We start from the raw sequence: 18,175 nt of genomic DNA, 5'->3' as shown, positions 1-18,175 counted from the left end.
CAATATAGCACTTGGCAAGAATCCCCCAGTGAGGGGCTTGAACTTAGACGTAGATACTCGCCTAGCATGAACAAGGCCTGGATTCAACTCCCAGCCTCGACAACAACATGATCAGCTTTGGCTGCTCAGACAGAAGTGGATGTGGGATGTGCTTCAGATAGCGTGATAGCAGTGGCCTTCCGGTCCCTTCAGCCCTGGGTTTACTTTAAAAACTGGCAAGACCTGGAGGTTCATGGCTTGGAGATAGATTTAAAGACAGGATTTACAAATGATATCTTTGATTTTTATCTGATCTGCTGAAAAATGGTGATGCCATTTTGGCATTGGTGTTCTGGATGTGCATTAGCCTTAAGCTGCCTCTTAGATAGCCTAGGAGAAATGCACAAGGTATCAGGAGGGAATGGCCTGCACAGCACACATGGAACATAGCTATGGAATGGATACAGAACAGTGGGAGGAGGATGAACCAGGGAAGGGCCACCGGGAATTTAGTGAGATAGAAAGATATACCAGGAGGCTGGAGGGATGGCTCAGAGGTTAAGAGCACTGGCTGTTCTTCCAAAGGCCCTGAGTTCAATTCCCAACAACCATATGGTAGCTTATAACTATCTATAATGAGATCTGGTGCCCTCTTCTGGCTTACTGGCTCACATGCAGACAGAGCACTGGGTGGATAGACAGACAGACAGACAGACAGACAGACAATAATTTTTAAAAAACAGATCTGGTGCCCTCTTCTGGCCTGCTGGCTCACATGCAGACAGAGCACTGTATAAACAAACAAACAAACAAACAAATCTTTTTTGAAAAACCAGAAAGACATGGCAGAGATTATGGTGCCTGGAAGCCAGGTGGGGAAGGCTAAGGTATTTTATTTAATAATGTTTTACATTTACTTTCTTTGTGTGGGGCAGGGTGGGTGGAAGCGTGTGTGCCATGGGAGGCCCTCTTGGAGTTGGTTCTTTCCACCACGTGGGGTATGGGGACAGAGCTCAGATTGTCAGGCTTGCTGTTGAACCATCATGCTGTCCCACGAAGAGGCTGAACTTGAAGGAAGAATGAGACCCCTGGGTTGGTTGGTTTGTTTTTTACTGGCACTTGGCAAAACTGCTAGCTGTGAGGAGGGGGTTCAGGGGCTGTAGCTGAACAGTAGGTGCAAGTGTGCTGGGAGCACAGAGGCTCATGCGAGGGAAGAGCCAGAACATGCAGCCTGGACAGCCTGGGCATAGGAGGAGGCTGTTGAAGAAGAACGGCAGAATCAGGGTAATAGCAGAGCAAACTAGGACAGGAGGTGGGGAGAGAAGTAGAGCTGAGAGAAGAGAAGGACTGCTGCAGAGATGGTGTAGCGGGCCGCAGTGTTTATACTCCACAACAAAGAGGCAGCCATGCTAACATTCATCCAGACCCAGGCCTGAGTAGGCTTCAACTGGGACATACCCTTTTCATGAGGGGACACACTGGGCATGCTTCATTCATGGCAGTGAGAGAGATTCAGGATCATTCTTACCTGAGTGTGAGGCCAGCCTGGGGTACATGGCATCTTGTCTCAAAACAAAACAACGTTCTTTAAACACTTAGACATACAAATGACCAGTGTTTGAGTTATGAATTTATTTACAGTTTCCATTACATTAAGTGGTTATCATTAAACTAAATTAAAATAAAGTGTATTAAAAATGAATTCATGCTGGCCGTGGTGCACACCTTTAATCCCAGTACTCGGGAGACAGAGGCAGGCAGATTGCTATGAGTTCGAGGCCAGCCTGGTCTACAGAGTGAGTCCAGGACAGCCAAGGCTACACAGAGAAACCCTGTCTCGGAAAACAAACAAACAAAAAAGAACTCATTGTGCTTAGTGGTCTGCCAGAAGCCTGCAGACAGCACCACTGACCTTTTGTGTTGGAATTTAGCAGGGCTGTAAGTGGCCCATGTACTTCCAAGAAGTCTGTGCTAGGTGCTTTTCTCCCTAATGCTGGGTGTAGCTCTCTGTTGCCATCTAGTTGTCTTTCTTGGATTTTCTTGAAAAATTAAAAACCCGGGTAAAGAGAATTTAATTTTAATTCAAAATACATTGAGGGTCTTGGTCGGTCCTTCCTTCCTTCCTTCCTTCCTTCCTTCCTTCCTTCCTTCCTTCCTTCCTTTTTTTGTCTGCCTGTCTGTCTATCTGTCTGTCTGTCTGTCTGTCTTTTTTCCAAGACAGGATTTCTCTGTGCAGCCTTGGCTGTCTTGGGCTTGCTTTGTAGACCAGGCTGGCCTCGGACTCATGAAGATCCACTTGCCTCTACCTCCCAAGTGCAGGGATTAAAGGCATGTCCACCTCGACCGGCTTCTTTTTTAAATAACAGACAGTAGCAATTGTCCACGTCTACTCACTAAGCACCATCAGAATATAAGTAAGACAAGCTGAGCCCTGTAGGCATGCACCTGTCACCTCAGCTGCTAAGAGACTGAATCAATGGATCACAAGTTCAGGTCCAGCCTGGGCAACACAGTGAGACATTGCCTCATAATAAAAAGCTAAAAGAGGGCTTGAAATGGAGCTCAGTGGTAGAGCACTTGCCCAATGTGTGTGTGGCCTTGGGTTCAATTTCTTGTATATGTTTCTCTGTCTTACTCTTTCTGTCTCTGCAACCCCTCCCACCCTAGATATCTAAATATGGGTTTGTTTGGTTTTGGATAAAATTAATCTCTTTAGATTTCTTCTAAAGGAGAAACATTCCTCTACTGCAATTGAAAGCTGTTCTGGATTTGTTTCTATATTTTGAGACAGAGTCTCTCTATAGCCCTGGCTAATCTGGAACTTGATATGTAGACCAGGCTAGCCTCAAACTCACAGGGATCTTGCCTCTGCCTTGCAAGTCCTGGCACTAGAAAGATGTCAACCACATGCCACTGATTGATTGTTATTTTAAACTGTGGTATCTGGAGAGTTTCAAAATACTTGCTAGACCATAGTCCTGACAATAGATCCCACACACCCAAACCAAGTCTTCCTCCTTGAGGGCCATGTCTGGGCTCCTTGAGGATCTTGAGGGTCACTCAGGAGTGTATGTCACTGGGAGAAGGCAAATCAAGAACAGGGTGGCAGTTAACACACTTTAGATGACCTTGAAAAACAACTCCAGCTATCAGGACTACATTTTCACAGCCACATTTGTGAGCTGCTGTTGCTTTATCGTTGGCAAGATGCAGCATGATTATGTGAAAGTAGCATTTTGTTTGTTTGGGTATTGCTGCAGCAAAGGGCTTAAGCAAAAAAAATCAAATAACTTAAAAATTGCCATTTGATTGACAGCATCTGTGGATGTAAATACTGTTTCCATGTTTTGTTTCTACAGGGGCTGCTTTAGGAGCAGCCTGCATGCCAGTAGTCCTGGGTCTCCTGCTGGAACTTATCTGAGTTAACCTGTTATCCAAATCTTTAATCATCCCCTCAATTCATGAAGCTGGAAAAACCTAGCTTTTATGAAGAGGTGTTTGTGTTGGGGAAGACATTCTAGCAGGAACAAGAGGAGAAGTTTCCATGTTTGGGAAGAAACTCAAAGACTCTAACCTGATGCCATGGCTGGGCATGAGTGTGCATGGCTGTGCTGTTGTGTGATCAGTGGTCTGGGTGTACTTGATGATACTGGTGATCATTGTGAGTGCTTGGGTGTACATGGTGGTATTGGGTATGTGTGCGGTGTACATGTGCATATGCGCGCGCATGCTAGACCTTAATTCACTTGCTAACTAGAATTTTCTCCTCTTCCCCCCCAACCCCCTTCTTCTTTTATTTTATTTTTTGAAACAGGGTTTCTCTGTTAGCCTTGGCTGTCCTGGACTCGATTGTAGACCAGGCTAGCTTAGAACTCAGTGATCCGCCCGCCTCTGTCTCCCGTTGTGGTGGGATTCAAGGTGTGCACCGGCTTAGAATTTTCTTTACTACTTACTAAACTAAAAATACAAGTATGGTTTATTAGAACAGTTTTTTTTTTCATTTCCTTTCTTTCTTTTTCTTTTTTTTTTTTTTTTTTTTTGGACAGGGTTTCGTATGTTCCAGACTGGCTTCAAAGTCATTTTATAGCCAAGGATGACCTTGAGTTCCTCATCCTCCTACCTCCATTTCTCAGGTATTAGAGGCAGACATCTTCACAGCTAGCTCTTAAGCAAATTTCTTGACTCTTCTAAGTTCTTTATCTGCAAAATACCTGAGGTTGTAAAAAGTATGCACCATGGGTAACAGATACAGAACCATTCTGTATTTTACACAATCCTCAAAAGCACAAATGGTAAGTCCCAGCCCTTGGGAGGATGAGATGACGATTTTTGACTAGCCTGTGCTACATAGCCAGACTCTGCCTCAAAACAACAAAATACAATTAATCCAAAGTAGCCACAGTTGTCAACATATACTTTTTTTGATGCCAGGATCCTTGAAAATAGAATAGAAACAAATGGAGGTCTTAGATGGGACCTAGATACAGCATTGTCATGTACCAACAATTAAATATGGATAGCTGCTAGTGGAGGAATATTATGTGTGAAGCCTTTATCCTGGGAGGAATCTGATAAATAACGCTCTCTTCAGAAGTTACAAGAAGTTGGTCAAGGAGATTACCCATCCTCTCAGGCTTTTCTTGATTTGGATTCAAGGAAGCTGAAAGATCTTGTGTTGTATTCTTCCTTAGTGACATCATAAAAAATAGTCAATCTTGGGCCTGGGGAGATGGCTCAGTTGATAAAATGCTTACCATACACACATGAATACCTGAGTTAAATCACCAAAGCTCATGTAAGAAAAGCCAGGAAAAGTGATGTGTGTGTGTAATCCCAGCCCTACGTGGACAGACAGAGGATCCCTGGAACTAGGTGACTAGCCAGTCAGGCTTAGTAAGCAATCCTCAGGCCAATAGGAGACACTCTCAAAAACTAAGGTAGAGGGCTGGAGAGCTGGCTCAGAGTTAAGAGCACTGACTGCTCTTCAGAGGTCCTGAGGTCAATTTCCAGCAACCGTGTGGTGGCTCACAACCATCTATAATGTGATCTAATGCCTTTTTCTGGAGTGCAGGCGTACATGCAGGCAGAACACTGTATATTTAATAAATAATCTTTAAAAAACAAACAAAACTAAGAATGATTTAGGAAGATGCCAAGATCGGCCTCTGGCCTCCAAATACAAACACATTCTTGAGCACGTATGTGCACATTGCTCTCTGCAGAAGGCTTTTATTTGGATTAGACCACAGCAGTAAATATCTATTCTTGTGTAAGGAGAATGTAACATAGTATTTCCTCAAGTGTCCTCCCCCAAGCAGATATGCTGTCTGTGCATCATCCTAGACAGGAAGCCTAGAGCAGTCATGGGGAGTAGCTGGGAGCTGAAAGCCTGTGAGTCTGACTGGGCTTTGTCGCTTCTCCTGCCCAGACTGCCATCCTCTGCCTAGGCTTATTGGAATTGGTGTTTGCAAGTGGCCGGAACGTTCTTTCCCATGTTGGTCTCTGGAGAAAGAAGCTGACTGAAACCTGAGCCACATCACTAGCACTCAGTGGCTTTCCTCACCTCTCCCACCTTCCTCTTTTTTTCAGTCTCTCCTCTTTGGCTTGCTCATGCATAAATGGTGGTCATGGAACCTCGTGATAAAGTACTGACTTGGCAACGTGTGTCCTGGAAATGGAAGATAGGTGGTGTAAATGGCACCATTAAAAAAAAAAAACTCTCCATATCAGGTCTATGATACTTGAAGGTTTCTGCACTGCACTTAGTTTAAATGTGCATCGTGATAAAATTAGATTTCATTTACTGTTTTGTTCTTGTATGTATTTGTGACCCTCAAATGAAAATAATGTGTACTTCAAATGTCGGGTTGGTTGGCATTACCTGTAAGTGGTTCTAGTGAGTCATCTTAATAGTTCATATCAACCACGGTGCTTGCCAAGGTGCTGGGTTTCCTTTGGTGCTGCACTTGATACTCACGTCAGCTGGTGTTTGCAGGGCGACCTGAAGGCTTATCTGCGCAATGAGCAAGAGCATGTGCGGGGCGATTCACAGACCATGCTGCTGCAGAGGATGGCGTGCGAGATCGCCGCAGGCTTGGCAGCCATGCACAAGCTGCACTTCCTGCACAGGTAGGTTTGGCTGGGCACAGGCACACCTCACATCGCTGCTATTGCGGCTATCTGAAGAGGTTATGAGGTTTTGGGAAGAGGAGCTGGGCATGGAGTGTGGCTTAGTTGTACACTGTTAACATGCCTAAAACTCTGGACTTGATGAACTGGGCATAGTGGTACAAATATATAATCCCAGCACTCAGGAGGCAGGAGGATCGGAAAGAAGTTTAAGGGCATCCTCGACTACACAGTGAGTTTGAGGCCAGCCTGGGGTTCATGAGACCCTATCTCAGAAACACCAAAACAAAAAACAAAGGCCAGACAGAGGAATGGAAGATGGAAGGGAAGGAAGGAAGGAACCAAAGGGATCAGGCTATAGCATGAGCTCTCTGTGTAAAGACGTAAGTATAGAGCTGGGTTTCAGTTAAGCCAATGCCAAGGAATAGAACAAACATAGCCTGAAGTCTAGAAAATACTTGAGGAATTTGAAGCAGTGTAAGAAGTGCACAGGCCTCAGTAGAGAGTGAGTGTTCCCGGCTTCTCCTGACCTCTGATTCAGTCAGCTTTAGGCTGGAATCGCCTTATGAGTGTCCGTGTCGTCCCGTCCCATCCCGTGTCCGTGTCCCCCCCCCCCCCCCCCCCCCGTCATGATGCTGGCTCTCTGTAGGTGGCAGCTTTGGTTTCTCACCACCTAACAGGTTGGCTTAAGAGTATCAGGATTAGGTCTCCTGTTTGTACCCTGGGTGCAGGCAGTTCTGGGCTGTGTGACTGTGTGAGCTGCACATTGTATGCTTTCTCTCTCTCTCTCTCTCATCCTGGCTGTTCTGGACTCGCTTTATAGACCAGAGTGTCCTTGAACTCACAGCGATCTGCCTGCCTCTGCCTCCCTAGCACTGGGATTAAAGATGTGTACCACCATACCTGGCTAGACTTCAGGATTTTTGAGTTCCACTTTTTCCTTTTTCTTTTTCTTTCTTTCTTATTTTTTGCTCTTTCGAGACAGAGTTTCTCTATGTAGCCCTGGCTGTCCTGGGCTCTCTGTAGACTAGGCTGGCCTCTAACTCAGAGATCTGCCTGCCTCTGCCTCCTAAATGCTGGGATTAAAGGCATGGGCCACCATACCCAACTCTAATTTTTCAAAATAGATTTATTTCCTTATGTATATATAGCGTCAAGAACACTGGCCAGTGGCCAAGCGGTGGTAGTGCACGCCTTTAATCCCAGCACTTGGGAGGCAGAGGAGGCGGATCTCTAGGAGTTCAAGGCCAGCCTAGATTACAGAGTGAGTTCCAGGACAGCCAGAGCTATTACAGAAAAACTCTGTCTCAAAAAACCAACCAACCAACCAACCAAACAAACAAACAAACAAGAACAACAAAAAGATCACTGGCCAGAAGAGGGAGTCAGATATCTTTTTTTATTGCTCTCCATCTTTGAGTGAGAGTGTCTTTGAGGCAGGAGCTCTTCCTGGCTGCCATTTTTTCAACTAGGCTGGAAGCCAGCGATCCTGAGTGAGCCTCTATCTCTGCCTCACCTAAAAGGTGGGGTTACAGGCACAAGTGGGACATGTGAGATCATAATTCCATTGCTCATGCTTGCATAGCAAGTGCTCTTAACCACTTAGTCTTCTCTTTAGTTGATTTATTTAACTCTTAATTACCCAGAGATCTGAAAAGGCATACCTGTGTTGAGGAGATATCTATGAAGTTTGTATTTTCAAAAACAAGTCTTGGGCTGGAGAGGTGCCTCAGAGGTTCATACTGTTCCTGCAAAGGACTCAGGTTTCAGTTCCCAGCATCAGCCTAAGGCAGCTCACAACAGTATGTGACTCCAGCACTAGGGAATCTCACTTCTTCTTCTGGCCTCTGTAGCGCTCCCCCTGCGCCGCCCCATCCCCCAACAAATAGACACAGACAAAAAAAAAATTAGAATATAAAAATTTTTAAGTCTCCAATCAAAATTAACAGCATGAAGATCCCAGAGTCAACTAGAAAGTGTGCATAAGGCCTGTTCACCACTGTGTTCTTAAAAGATGACAGAGCTGTCATAACCAGGAGTGTTTTCCCATGCTTCCTCAAGGCAAAGTATTAGAGACTTGAAAACAAATAAAGACAAGTCAAATGGCCTGGACAATGCCCAAGCACAAAGCCCAAGGTACAGAAAAGCCTTGGAACCATTGGCAGCTGTTATATTCTGCTTTTTAAAGCGACTGCTTCAGCCAGGATGGGTGATAGCTTGGCTGGTAAAGAACTTACAGGACCAGAGTTTGACCTGTGTTTTTATTTGTTTACTTTATTGTGGGAAAGAGGTATCTATCTTGGTTGTTTATGTGTGAGTGTTTGCCTGTGTGTAAGTGTTCCATATGCAAGCAGTGGCCTCAGAGTCCAGAGAGGGCATTGGGTTCCCTGGAACTAGAATTACAGACAGTTGTGAGTCCGGTGTGGATGCTGGGGAGGAGCCCAGGTCCTCTGCAACAGTAGCAAGTACTTCTTAACCACTGAGCCATCTTTCCAGTCCTAGTTAGTGTTTTAATTTTTTATAAAAGCCAATGTGGCATTGCAGGCTTGTAATCTCAGTGCTGGGCAGACAGACAGATGGAAACCTAGGGAGTGGCTATTAGTGGGGGAGTGGCATTGTGTGACAGTGGAGGAACAATACCTGAGGTTATACTCAGGTGTCCACACATACACACCACACACACGTACACACAGAAATGCTGTTTGACTTAAAGTCTCATGTGGGGCAAACTTCTGTTCTTTAAATTCCTCTTGTGTGGGTAGCCTTCCATATGGCATTATTTTAAAGTTGAGATTTAGAATATTGGTTGATTCAGAGGGCTTGGTTGAAATAGATCAGTCCACCTGTCTAACCCAAAGTTGTCCGTATGTTGGAAACTGGTCTAGTAAACCACCCTAGTTAAAATTTGTTTTTATGTAATGTTTAGAGAGCCTTATCGAAGGGTTTCAGGTAGCCTGCATTTCAGAGGTGGCACACAGAGCATTCATCCCTGAAGGCCATGTGAATGGCACGTGTTGCTGTCACTGTTCCACAGATGCTTAGGATGCTTTGTCCTCCTCTTCCAAGGCCTCCTGAGCAGCAAGGCAGGTCACCGTAGCGAACGATGCGAACAGTGCATATGCTCAAGCTGGCTAAGTAGCTGACTTGACAGCCAACAGGAGCACCCACCCAGATGACAGGCGTGCTGAGGAGCCTCTCCTGTACCACCTGCCTTATTGGCCAGCCAGCCTGCCTTCCTTCCTTTTTTTTTTTTTTTTTTAAAAGCCAGGGTCTTATGTCTTATTGTGTATCCTCTGAGTGTCCTGGGACTGAGAGATCATCCGCCTCTACCTCCTGAATGCTGGCTGGGATTTAAGGTGCACACCATCACACCCAGTTGACTCAGAGATCCAGTTTCCTCTGCCTCTGGAATGCTGGGATTAAAGGCATGTGCCACCATTACCAGCTTGCTAAAAAAAAATTCTTTAAAAGAAACAAAACTTATACCCAGTGGTCAGGAGGCCAAGGCAATAGAATTGTAAATTCTGGGATAGCTTGGGCTACATAATGAGAGCCTACCTCAAACAGACAGAGTAATTACCCCAGTTATTACTTGAAAGGGTGGCATATGGCAGAGACATTCACAAGGGAGCTAATGTCAGCTTCAACTGTCTGTACTATTGAATGTTACACAGTTGTGGCCTAGGATGACTAGGCTGGTTAACAGGAGGGACTTCTGTATTGTGATATCTTAAGTACGAAGGTGCAATTTAGTAGTCATAACAGTGTGTACTCGTCTTTGTTTGTTTTGATGTGCACACTATGTAGAAAGATTGTTCCTACTAGTTTGTTAATTCGTACTACCTGCAAGGGTAGAGGGAAAGGAGGAAGAATTTTTAAAAACCAAACAAACAGCTTTGCACTTGACGGCACAGAAAGAGCCGTTGCTGCCCAATCAGTTAGCGTGGCATCTGTGTATAGCTTAGTTGAAAGAATCCTGGCCTGGCATCCTCCAGGCCCTGGATCTATTCCAAGCCTCAAGGAAAGCAAGTATGGATGTGCATGTCTGGCATCTGAGACTTAGGAGATGGAGGCAAATTAGACCAGAAGTTCAAGATCATCCTCAGCTACATAAAGTTTGGAGCAAGTCTGAGCCACATGGGATTCAATAATCAAGGTATACACCATCTACTAGTGTGTCTGTGCCCCACGAGTTAACACCCTCTGTAGAAAATAATAAAGCACCAAATGCTATATTTTTCTAAGTTAGCCCAGGGCAGGCTGCCTGAGAAAATTAGCATTCCAGGTGGAGAATGCTAGCTAACCTCGTAACTAGTACTTGGGCCTATAATTACAAATGTGCACACAGAAAATCTATCAGCTTTCATTGATCCTGATCCAGCATGGCCTCTAGTCTAGACTTGGCTCTGTGGAGGTTGTCTCACGGGTAGTTAATGTTGGTGTTTTCATCCTTAGGAAAGATGTCTGATTATGGTGTACATCATAGGTACAGGAACCTGAGAGGATAGGCCAGAACCCAGGGTCCCTCTCAGAAGCAGAGTCCCCGCTCACATGCTAGGGAGGCTTTTCAGACCTGCACTGGTTCCTGGGATGTGCCCATTCTCAACCCACTCCACCTCTGCTGCTGCTCTGTGTTGTTAGGGGCTAGGGAGCTGGCGTCCCCAAATGATTCTTGGCCATCTTTGGTGGTGAAAACCATCAAGGCCTTGCCCTAGAAGATAGTTACTTGACAACTCAGGTTGGCCTTGGTAACAGTTTTGGTTTGGTTTTTGTTTTTTATTTTGATTAAATTCTTTCTGTGTTTGTCAGTGCTGAGGATGGAACTCAGGGCCTGTGTATACCCCTGAGCTGTGTCTCTGGCCCCTCACTCAAGGATCCTAGGTAGGGACTCTAATCGAATGGAGCCATGCCCCAGCCCAGCCTTGGTTTTAGACATTGTCAAAGCATCCTTCTTCCTGTGTACTCAGCTCCAGCCTCCATGTCTTGGGATCTACTACTAGGAAATTCCATTCCCTAGGCCTAGACCCTGAGCTGGAATGGAGTGTGACCCTGACCTCTGCTGTCATGCTCCTCTAGGGCCGAAACCTGGGCAGGTTGGTATTCAGTGCTCAGAAACTGCTTATTTGAGTATTTTATGTAGTTTTGTAGTTGTGTGCAGTGGGACAGTAAGTTGGATTCAGTGGAGAGCCACAGAGCACAGCCTTGTTGGTGCCTGGCCAGCCCAAGGAAAAACCTACTTAGGAGGCCTTATCCCATCCCGTCATCAGTCCCCAGAAGCCCAGCCAGCAGTCACGGACAGCTCATAGGCACTGTCCTCTATGTCTAGATCCAGTGGGTGGCTCCAAAGATGGACCTAATAAACAGGAAAAGGGCCACCAATTCTCTAGGAAAGCTTGTGCCCCGCCCACCCCAGCTTCTTGATGTAATCTGCTGCGTACACATCTAAGATCCACAGTGTGATGGACACAACAAAGCCCTTCAGAGAGCCTCAGTGTTTGTGGTTGCTGCAGACACACAGTGAGGGTCAGCTGGGGTTGGGGTGTTTACTTTCCCTTCATCAGCTTTGCAACTGGGAGTCTCCTTTGATTTCTCTGAGCTTATTTTTTCTGTAGAGTTGGGGATCTGTTTTACCAAGTAGCACTGTTAACAAGATTGGATAAGATACTTTAAGCCAAGCTCCTGAAGAGTATTCAGTGGCTCTTAGGCATTTGGCTTCCTGTTGTCACACTCTGTATCGGGAACTTGGTTTCACTGTTTCCTGTAGATAGAAACTTGGCATTGGTTAATTTGGAACTGGGATTGGTCACCTTGAACCATTTGCACTAGAGAATCCTTTCACACACACACACACAAATGGGCAGGAGTGATGTATAGCTACCCAAGTTAAAAACAAATGGTGATGAGATGTGACTTGGAACCCTTGGGCCTGCTGCCAAATGGAGTGACCAGCAGTACCTTCTGAGAGCCAGGTAGGGCTGGAGCTTGGGCAACTTCGTCACCAGACCTGTTTTTCAACTTGAAGGAGAATGCTGGCTGTGTTTGTGTTTCCTGACCTGAGCAGCCTTGACGTCAAGTTGCATGCTGGCATCTTGTGTTTTTTCTGTTCCATAGCTTTGCGCATTAATAGATGCAAAGAATACTTAGTGTTAGCATTTGGAGGACAATCACAGCAGTACTTTGAATCTAGTTAGTAATCCTAACATATTCATATTCATTTTCTCTCTCTGTCTCTGTCTCTCTCTATCTCTGTTTCTCTCTCTCTCTCCTCCCCACCCCCCGTGTCTGTCTGTCTCCCTCACCCCCCCTCCGTCGCCCCCCCCTCCCCGAGACAGGGTTTCTCTGTGTAGCCTTGCCTGTCCTGGACTTGCTTTGTACACCAGGCTGGCCTCAAACTCACAGAGATCCACTTGCCTTTGCCTCCAGAGTGCTGGGATTAAAGACATGACCACGCCTAGCTAACATTTTCAAAACATTGTGTGTACTTTTAAAAAATTGTGCTTCTGTAATCCCTGCTTCCATGCATACACACTAAATTAAGAGAGAGAATAAAGGTTGGAAGCTTCTATATTGTTAATGACAGCAAAGTCAAAAAGTATCCAAGGTTTGCCATAGATACTACCATCATGAAGGCTTCATGATGAAGTGCTATGCAAATCACCACAGATAAACAGCATAGAGAGCCATTCAGTAAACCGAATCAGAATTACACTCAGCATGCCTATTGAGACCGACACATGCAAGAGGCAGTGTTGCAGCCACCCACTGTTGCCCCTTATAGCTGTTGATGGTAAGAGTGTGAGCTCTTCACCCACTAGCAAAGGTACTTTCAGCCACTGCACTCGTTAGTGGGTGCTGTTTCTTTCTCTAGCTAGTAAATAAGAAAACTGAGTCACGTAGGGAAAGAGAAGGTCTTCCTTAGAGAAACACCTGGGTAGTGAGGGCTTCATAGCCACATCAGGCAACTCACAACCACCTATAACTCCAGGTGTAGGGGATCCAACACCCACTTCTGGCCTCTGAGCATTGAAACTCAGGTTCACAAACCCAAGCACAGATAGACACCCATACACATAATTTTAAAACAATTTTTTAAAAAACAAAAAAGGTGGATGTTTTGTGTTTTTTATCTTGTTTTGTTTTATTTTTTACTTATTAAAGTACATTTTTGTTTGTTTGTTTGATATGTGTGTGTGGGCCAGAAGACAATTTCTCATGTTGCTTTTTCTGTTCATTTTATTTTTGAGACAGTGTGTCTTGCCAGCCCGGAACTCAACAGGTAGGCTAGGCTGGCCTCCTGTGTCTGCCTCCCCAGCTCTGGGTTTGCAAGTATGCACCGTCACCTCCAGGGTTTTTTAATGTGGGCTCTGGGGATCAAACTCTCATCCTTATGATTGCAAGGCAAGCACATTAGGTATCAAGTTATCGTCCCACCCCTCAAAATACTAGTTTTTGAAAATGAACTCGTTCTTAAAGCGAATCTTGTCCATACAAGGGTGAGTGGGAAGAGGTGAGAGCTTCTCCGAGAGGGTCTGCTGCTAGTGCTTGCATGTCTCGAAAAGTGAGGGCAAGTGGCAGCAACAGAGAGGCTTTTGGATCTTTGGATGGCACCTTTATTAATACATTGAGGAGATTGTTTCTAATTGTAAAGAAAATCCAGGCGATTTCTGTATTTTTTTAAAAAGATTTATTTATTTTTATGTGCCTTGATATTTTGCCTGCATGATGGTTCCAGATCCTCTGGAACTGGAGTTAGAGACAGGCATTTGGGAGCTGGGAATTGAATCAGGTCCTCTGAAAGAGCTGCCAGTGTTCTTCACCCCTGAGCCAGCTCTCCAGCCCCCAGTTTCAGTGTTTTCAAGTTCTTTCTGAGTTACTCTTTACAAGCCATGGATGTAGGTCTGTTCGGTCCTTAATCAGTGATTGTAGTTATGTGCCTAAAATGTGGTTAGGAATATGGAATATAACTCCTTTTCTGGTTTTTCGAGACAGGGTTTCTCTGTGTAGCCCTGGCTGTCCTGGACTTGCTATGTAGAGCAGGCTGACCTCAAACTCATGAAGATCCTCCTGCCATTGCCTCCCGAGTGCTGGGAATAAAAGTGTGTAGCACCACGCCTGGCCAGAATATAACTCATAAAGTATGAAAAAATTTGGGACAGTAATTAGTAAGCAGAGAGCTGAAGGCAGGGTTGGTTTCTAAGGGAAGCCTCTGACTGCGGCAGTTCTGGGCGTCGAGATCCTGCCTGTGGGTCTTATTTGTTCTTACACCCACCTCACTCTTTCATTTGCAGTGATCTGGCCCTACGGAATTGTTTTCTTACCTCCGACTTAAATGTCAAAGTGGGCGACTATGGGATAGGATTCAGCAGATACAAGGTAAGGAAAGTTCTGCCTGCTATCTCCTTAACCTGCTTAATGTCAGTCATGGAGTTTGGGTTGAAAAACACTGCTTATGCTTGAAGAGGGGGTTAAAGACATCTGTAATTCATGTAATTGGCTCAGTTTGACTGAAAACTATATAAAGAACAATATTAAAAATACTTTAATTGCATACTTACTTATTTCGTGTGGATGTGTATGTTTGTGGGCACATACATGGAAGGGCATGCATGAGGAAGTCAGAAGACAGCTTGCAGAAGTCAGTTCTCTCTACTGCATGGGTCCCCAGGACAGAACTCAAGTTAGAAGGCTTGACAACAAGTGCCTTTACCTGTTGAGCCATTTCACCAGCCCTGTATAACAAAATTTATAATTAGCATGTGGGCAAAATGGCTAATTAATATCTGTAGAGCTAAGCACATATGTCTGTAGATGTTTCTCATTACAGTCAGTAAAACTGCATTGCAGGTGTAATAAAGCTAGTATTCACGGTTTTGTCTTTTTTAAACTGTTACGAATACACTGCTACAGAAAACAAATCAGTAGGTTTTCATCTGTATATGTTTGCTGAGCTCGGCTGACCCAGGTGTTGGGACATGGGCAGAGATTGCTGGAGCTGGAGAGATGGCTTAGTGGTGGAAGCACTTGCTGTTCTTACTGTAGGTGACATAGGTTCAGTCCCCAGGGCCCACATGGAGGCTCACAATAGTCTGTAATCCAGTTCCAAAGGATTTGACAACCTCTTATGATCTCCTCCTTAGGTTTCTGTGACATACATGGTGTACATACATGCAATCAGACAAAATATTCATGCACATAAAATTAAATGAGCTGTTACATTTTTCTTTATCATTCTTTAAAAAGGAATGCTATTGCTGTAATGCCCATTGTTTTCTAAGCAGCAACCTAAAGATACCATTTATCTGTCATTCAGTGGGTTCCTCTGAGGACCCGAGTGGTAATGCTTTCAAAATACGCAAATTGGGATTGGCTTTCTGCCCAAGCACTAGCTGTAGTGTCTGAAGCACTTTCTGTGTACTGTGAGGTTGTTGCCAGCACCACCTTTCTAACCCCTCACAAAGGGGGTTGGCTTTGCTCAGCCTTACTTACAGCTATAAGGAAGAGGGCTCCTCATGTCTGTAGCTCACCGTCACTTTGCTGCTGATAAGTGGTGGAGGACAACCTTTAATGTCACCTGTGGTAACCAGCACAGTCTTAAGTGTAGAAGGCTAGCCTGTGCTAAAGATGACTAAGCAAGCACCATGGCTTAGAGACCTGTTCAAAAAACCTCCAGACTTGAGAGGAATACCTCATGCATGTCTTCCTTCCATCCAGAAGTCTCTGCATGCCTGCTTCCCCTCTCCCCACACTGTGTTTTGGGGTTGGATGTGTGTTTTCTGAGAATGCTTTGTTCTTAAGCTGTCGAGCTTCCCTTACGTGGAATTCCCTTGAACACTATGCTTATGACTGTGCAGGAGGATTACATTGAGACAGACGACAAAAAAATTTTCCCCCTGAGATGGACAGCTCCAGAATTAGTGACCAGCTTTCAAGATAGACTCCTGACTGCAGATCAGACTAAATACAGTAATATCTGGTAGGTATCTGACATGCCGTTTTATTTGGTTTCCTTAGCAAAGGCTTGACTCCCTTCTCTTTGAGTATAAAGTAATTAATTATGTTAGGATGCAAGAGGCAGAAAGACACATGCTGAGCCAAGGCAGTTACCTTTTGAATGCCACTTGCTTCTGCCCATTTTCCTCTACTAAAAACAAAACCAGCGTCTGTTTCACACTTTGTGCCTTTACAGGGCCTAGAACCCAGCAGGTACTTAGCATTTGCTGAAGTGAATGGAAAAGATGAGAGACCGATTTTTAGAGGTCATTTCAAAATACGCTTAAATGATATATCTAGATCTTAGACTTGATAGTGCATGGCTTTCTTAATGGTAGCTACATTTTGGGGTATCTTCTTTCTGTTTATCTTGGTTCCCTTTTCTTGTCTTCCTTTGGATCAATTTTCTTTTTTAACTATATTTCACTCTTTATTTGAGAGCTATGCATTCTATGCCTGTACTTTTTTTCTTTAATAAAAAAAATGTGGAACACGTCACGAATTTGCATGTTATCCTTGCACAGGGGCCATGCTAATCTTCTCCGTAGTGTTCCAATTTTAGTATATATGTGCTGCCAAAGCAAGCACTATGCCTATACTTTTATCAGTTACCCTAGAAATTAGAACATGTGTGAATCTGCACATCTTAATCTTATTTTATTTCCTAACCCTCTTTCTTGATGAGTAAAAGGGCTTAGAACATTTATTTTTAGCTGTGTAACACATGTGCACACACATGTGCACACACATGTACACATGCACGGGCGCCCGCACACACACGCACACACACACATCTTGTCATTGAGTTTTCTATTTTTTTCTTTTACTCCCCAACAACATGTTTCTCTATGTAGTCCTGACTCTTGAAACTTGCCCTGTAGACCAGGCTGGCCTCGAACTCAGAGATCTGCCTGCCCCTGCCTAAGATTAAAGATGTGCACCACTGCTGCCTAGCTAACATGTTACTTTCCTTTTCTTTCTTTGTTTGGTTTTTCGAGACAGAGGTTTCTCTGTGTAGCCGTGGCTGGCCTGGACTCAACTTTGTAGACCAGGCTAGCCTCGAATTCACTGAGATTCACCTGCCTGAGCCTCTGGAATGCTGGGATTAAAGGTGTGCTCTCCCACCCCTGGCTAATGTGTTACTTTTTAACATCAATGTTCATTTAGATTTATCCACATAGCAAACTGCTTTCCTCCTGTTTGTTTTGTTGGGCTTTGTGTTTTGCCCTCAGACCTTCTTCCCCTTGGGTTAAGCTCCTTCTACTTAGAGTGTGTTCTTCCTCGTTGGCTTTAGTGAGGCCTGCTGGTAACAGACTGTATTTTCTGTGGGTCTGCACACACTTACCTGCTTTGTTCTCATCTCTTAAATGCACTTTCACTTGGTGACATTTATTTCCTCTCAGCATGTTGAAGATGTCATTCTACTGTCCCCTGGCTTCCATGTTTGCTTTTTGTAGTCAGCTGTAAGTTTGCCTAAGCTCTTTGCAGGCAATGTAACGTGTTCTCTCTGGCTGCCTAAAAAATACTTTTCTGACTTCTTTCTCTTTTCCTATTTTTTTCTATGATATGTTGAAATGATTATTAATATTTAATACTGATTTCCACCCCCACCCCACCCCCCAAGACAGGGTTTCTCTGTGTAGCCTTGGCTGTCCTGGACTTGCTTTGTAGACCAGGCTGGCCTCGAACTCACAGAGAGCCACGTACCTCTGCCTCCCAAGTGCTAGGATTAAAGGCATGATTTATTCTTTTAATAAATCAGCGGTTACTCCTTAACTGGGTATATACCCAAATAACCATACAGAGAGACTAGGATCTATTTAATTAGCCAAAAGCACAATGCTGCACAATAATTATAATTACTCCAGCCTAAGCCTCCAAGCTAGTATAATTTCCTCCCGTTCAGATTTCCCATATTATACTTGTTTTTTACCCATATCCCAGGTTGGCTCATTCCTCCTGGTGTTTCTGGTCCTCTCCAAGGCCATCCCTCCTCTCCCTCCTGCCCTTTGTCCTCCCCTCACTCACCAGGATGTCCCACCCTATTCTCTGTTATTGCTCAGCATTGGCTAGTTGG

At 44.6% G+C, this 18,175-nt stretch overlaps 1 protein-coding gene and 1 non-coding gene across 3 annotated transcripts in view; one reads left to right on the top strand and one right to left on the bottom strand.

The window, feature by feature from the left end:
• Positions 1-18,175, top strand: part of Lmtk2 (lemur tyrosine kinase 2) — an 87,718-nt gene that overhangs the window by 52,424 nt on the left and 17,119 nt on the right. For both annotated transcript variants that reach the window (XM_051162982.1, XM_051162981.1), the window contains exons 7-9: positions 5,975-6,108; positions 14,397-14,481; positions 15,960-16,081. In XM_051162982.1, coding sequence (XP_051018939.1) covers positions 5,975-6,108; positions 14,397-14,481; positions 15,960-16,081 — 341 coding nt within the window. The remainder of the gene's footprint in view (positions 1-5,974; positions 6,109-14,396; positions 14,482-15,959; positions 16,082-18,175) is intronic.
• On the bottom strand, positions 16,578-16,686 carry LOC127204069 (U6 spliceosomal RNA). The gene has a single exon (XR_007832425.1). It is a non-coding gene; the product is annotated as a U6 spliceosomal RNA (small nuclear RNA).

The sequence above is a fragment of the Acomys russatus genome, chromosome 19, assembly GCF_903995435.1.
Source record: "Acomys russatus chromosome 19, mAcoRus1.1, whole genome shotgun sequence".
NCBI classification, from domain to species: domain Eukaryota; kingdom Metazoa; phylum Chordata; class Mammalia; order Rodentia; family Muridae; genus Acomys; species Acomys russatus.
Note: the sequence above shows the minus strand (reverse complement) of the source record. Positions and strands in the feature narration are given on the sequence as shown.